Source organism: Neodiprion lecontei, chromosome 7 (assembly GCF_021901455.1).
Source record: "Neodiprion lecontei isolate iyNeoLeco1 chromosome 7, iyNeoLeco1.1, whole genome shotgun sequence".
Taxonomy (NCBI): domain Eukaryota; kingdom Metazoa; phylum Arthropoda; class Insecta; order Hymenoptera; family Diprionidae; genus Neodiprion; species Neodiprion lecontei.
In genome coordinates, this window is record NC_060266.1 from 10966341 (window position 1) to 10968832 (window position 2492).

The 2492-nt window shown below is 36.8% G+C and overlaps 1 protein-coding gene across 1 annotated transcript; it reads right to left on the bottom strand.

Annotated features, from left to right (window-relative positions):
- Positions 1-406: 406 nt before the first annotated feature.
- Positions 407-1942, bottom strand: LOC124295533. Its single transcript, XM_046745940.1, has one exon. It carries the CDS (start codon positions 1940-1942, stop codon positions 407-409), a length of 1536 nt encoding a protein of 511 aa, XP_046601896.1.
- Positions 1943-2492: the final 550 nt, after the last annotated feature.

Consider the following 2492-nt stretch of genomic DNA (forward strand, 5'->3'; position numbering starts at 1 on the left):
AGATATAACTGAATTAGGAAGAGTTGTAATAAGTCAAGTTACTTTGAAAAACTTTAGATTCGTGCCACAATTTTATGTTTAGAGAGAAAAATAATTAAATTCAAATAAAAAAGTAATTTTGAATCAAGAAGAAGAAAATTTCCAAATACCTGAATTCAAATGAAGCAATTTAAATTTAATAAATCTATCCGAATTTGAGGAGAAATAATAATTATTATTTGGACCAGAAAAATGAAATCGAATTACATGAATAAATTCAATTAATTCAACTCAAAAAATATGGTGTCATTTAAATTCCCAGTTATTTCCTCGTCGATTCAATGTGGGTCTGTCTGGGTTTGTCTGGTATTTCTGCAGATATAAAACTGTCAATTGCTTCTGGAGTCAAAAGTATGTCATTGTTATTTTAGATAAATAGTATGTGAGCATGCGGTAAGCCTCTTTTCTGAAATTCAACTGTGTATACGTATCCTTCAATCTTTCCAAATACTGAACCGCTTTCGATTTCCTTTAGTGCCTGTTGTAGCCGCATGTTGAATATTCGACAAGCTATTGTTGGAATGTCATTTACAGTGGTACCTGTATGAAAATCTTTCAATACCGTACGTATTTCCGGCCACTTAGGATTACATGTCATTGTAATAAATAAATCCGGTCGTCCAACTTTCCTTGTTATTGCCATTGCATCTTGGTACTGCTGTTGCATATGTCGCATGCTGCCGGAAATTGATGATGGTAAAATCATTTGGTTCCCAAGTCTTGTTCGATCCGACGTATTCGCGTCACTATTTGATATGTGATCAGTCATTCCTTTGTAACATTCTACACGCAATTGCTTCTGATTATTTCTTAAAAACAATAAACGCTGCGATTCAATTGTGAGATATGCGTGAATCACATAGTGTTGTGTCAATCGTCCGCTCCGCAACAACTGATTCTGTGCTTCGCCTCGACGTAAGGCCAATCGATGTCCATAATATTGAACAGGAGAGATTTTCTTGTTTGTTCCTACGTGTTTCATATTATAGCTCCATCCTAAATCACCGCTCGGAAATAGTAATGGAAAAGTCATTGGATCAACGTGATGCGAATATCTCGGCACATATCCAACTGCACGGTCTTGTTTTGGAAATACTTGTACTTCTATATTTTCAGATACTGCCCCGTCATCTGAAACGATCAGAGCTGCTAGCTCACCACAAGTTGGCGCATTGTACCGCCGTCTATCGTCTTCCTTGAGTGCTATAAAGTTTAATCTCACCAGGCTTTCTCCCTTAACAAATCGCTCGTACGTTGTTTTAAAATTTGCTGCATAAGGATAGATATCTATTATCAGTCTACCAATAATTTCTAACAGATTTGCTCTTCTTGCATCATTTTCTCTCAGCGCTAGCTGAGTTTGTGCGTCATAGATGTAAATTTGTCCATATCTCGGTCGGTTATTGTTTGCGCTCTCTAAACTTGTAGATATTTTGTAACTCACATCCCCGATTATTTTCATCACATATGGTCCTGAATTCCCCATATCTGCCACGGTACAATTAAATGATGAAAACGCAAACGCGTCATTATATGATCGTATATGTTGTCTGAAGTGTCTTGATACTTCGTCATTCCCTTCTCGCAGACGTTGAAGTACATCAGGATATTCCGTTAATGGTGGTAATAATATTTTTCCTCCATGACAGCAATTATTTGCCACCCTTCCTGTTTCATATTTGAACCTTTCTGCATTGCAATGTTTACATTTTACGTTCATTTCACCCATGTGTAGTTGTTCTACAGTTTTAAAAGTGCCTTTTTCAATATCCCCGTTGTAACGATGCTCAGCAATGATTGATTCACTGTTCATTGCTTCCACTCGTTCTCTGTTTCTGTCTAATTCCAACCTGTCTCTGTTATCTTCTATTGTTTGGCTGAATACACACAGTTCCTTCTCCATCGATTTCAACGTATCACTGTCACTTAATATTTCATCACAAACATGAATTTCCGACACGTTATTCTTGCTTATAAGTCGTCGACACACGTTTTCGTCTGTCGTTTTATCTCGTTGTCTCTTGCTATCTACTTCAATTCCTTCTATGCTTGCTTTTCTTTTTTTCATCAATCTAAGCTTCCATTCGTTGGTTGAAAATTGGTGTTCCTTCTCTATTGGTATCGATCTATCTCCTTGACTTGCTGAATTATTTTTGCTACCGCTCTGCCCGTTATTCTCCAAAATCACCTTCTTTATATTATTTTTTTCTCTATATTTGCGTTGCTGTTCACTCCGCAAAAAACGTCTTTCTTTTGTGGTTAACATAGATCCTGGTCGTCCTCTTGCCTGGTTATAGAAATATTTGTTTATTATTCTTCTCTGGCATATTTGGTTCTTTGCACTTACAATTTTATTTTCCTCTTTCTTTTGTGATACTTCCGACCATCCACCATCTTTATCGCCTTGTCTGCTGCTTGAAACTCCTCCTTTCTCCATTGTCATCGTAAATCCT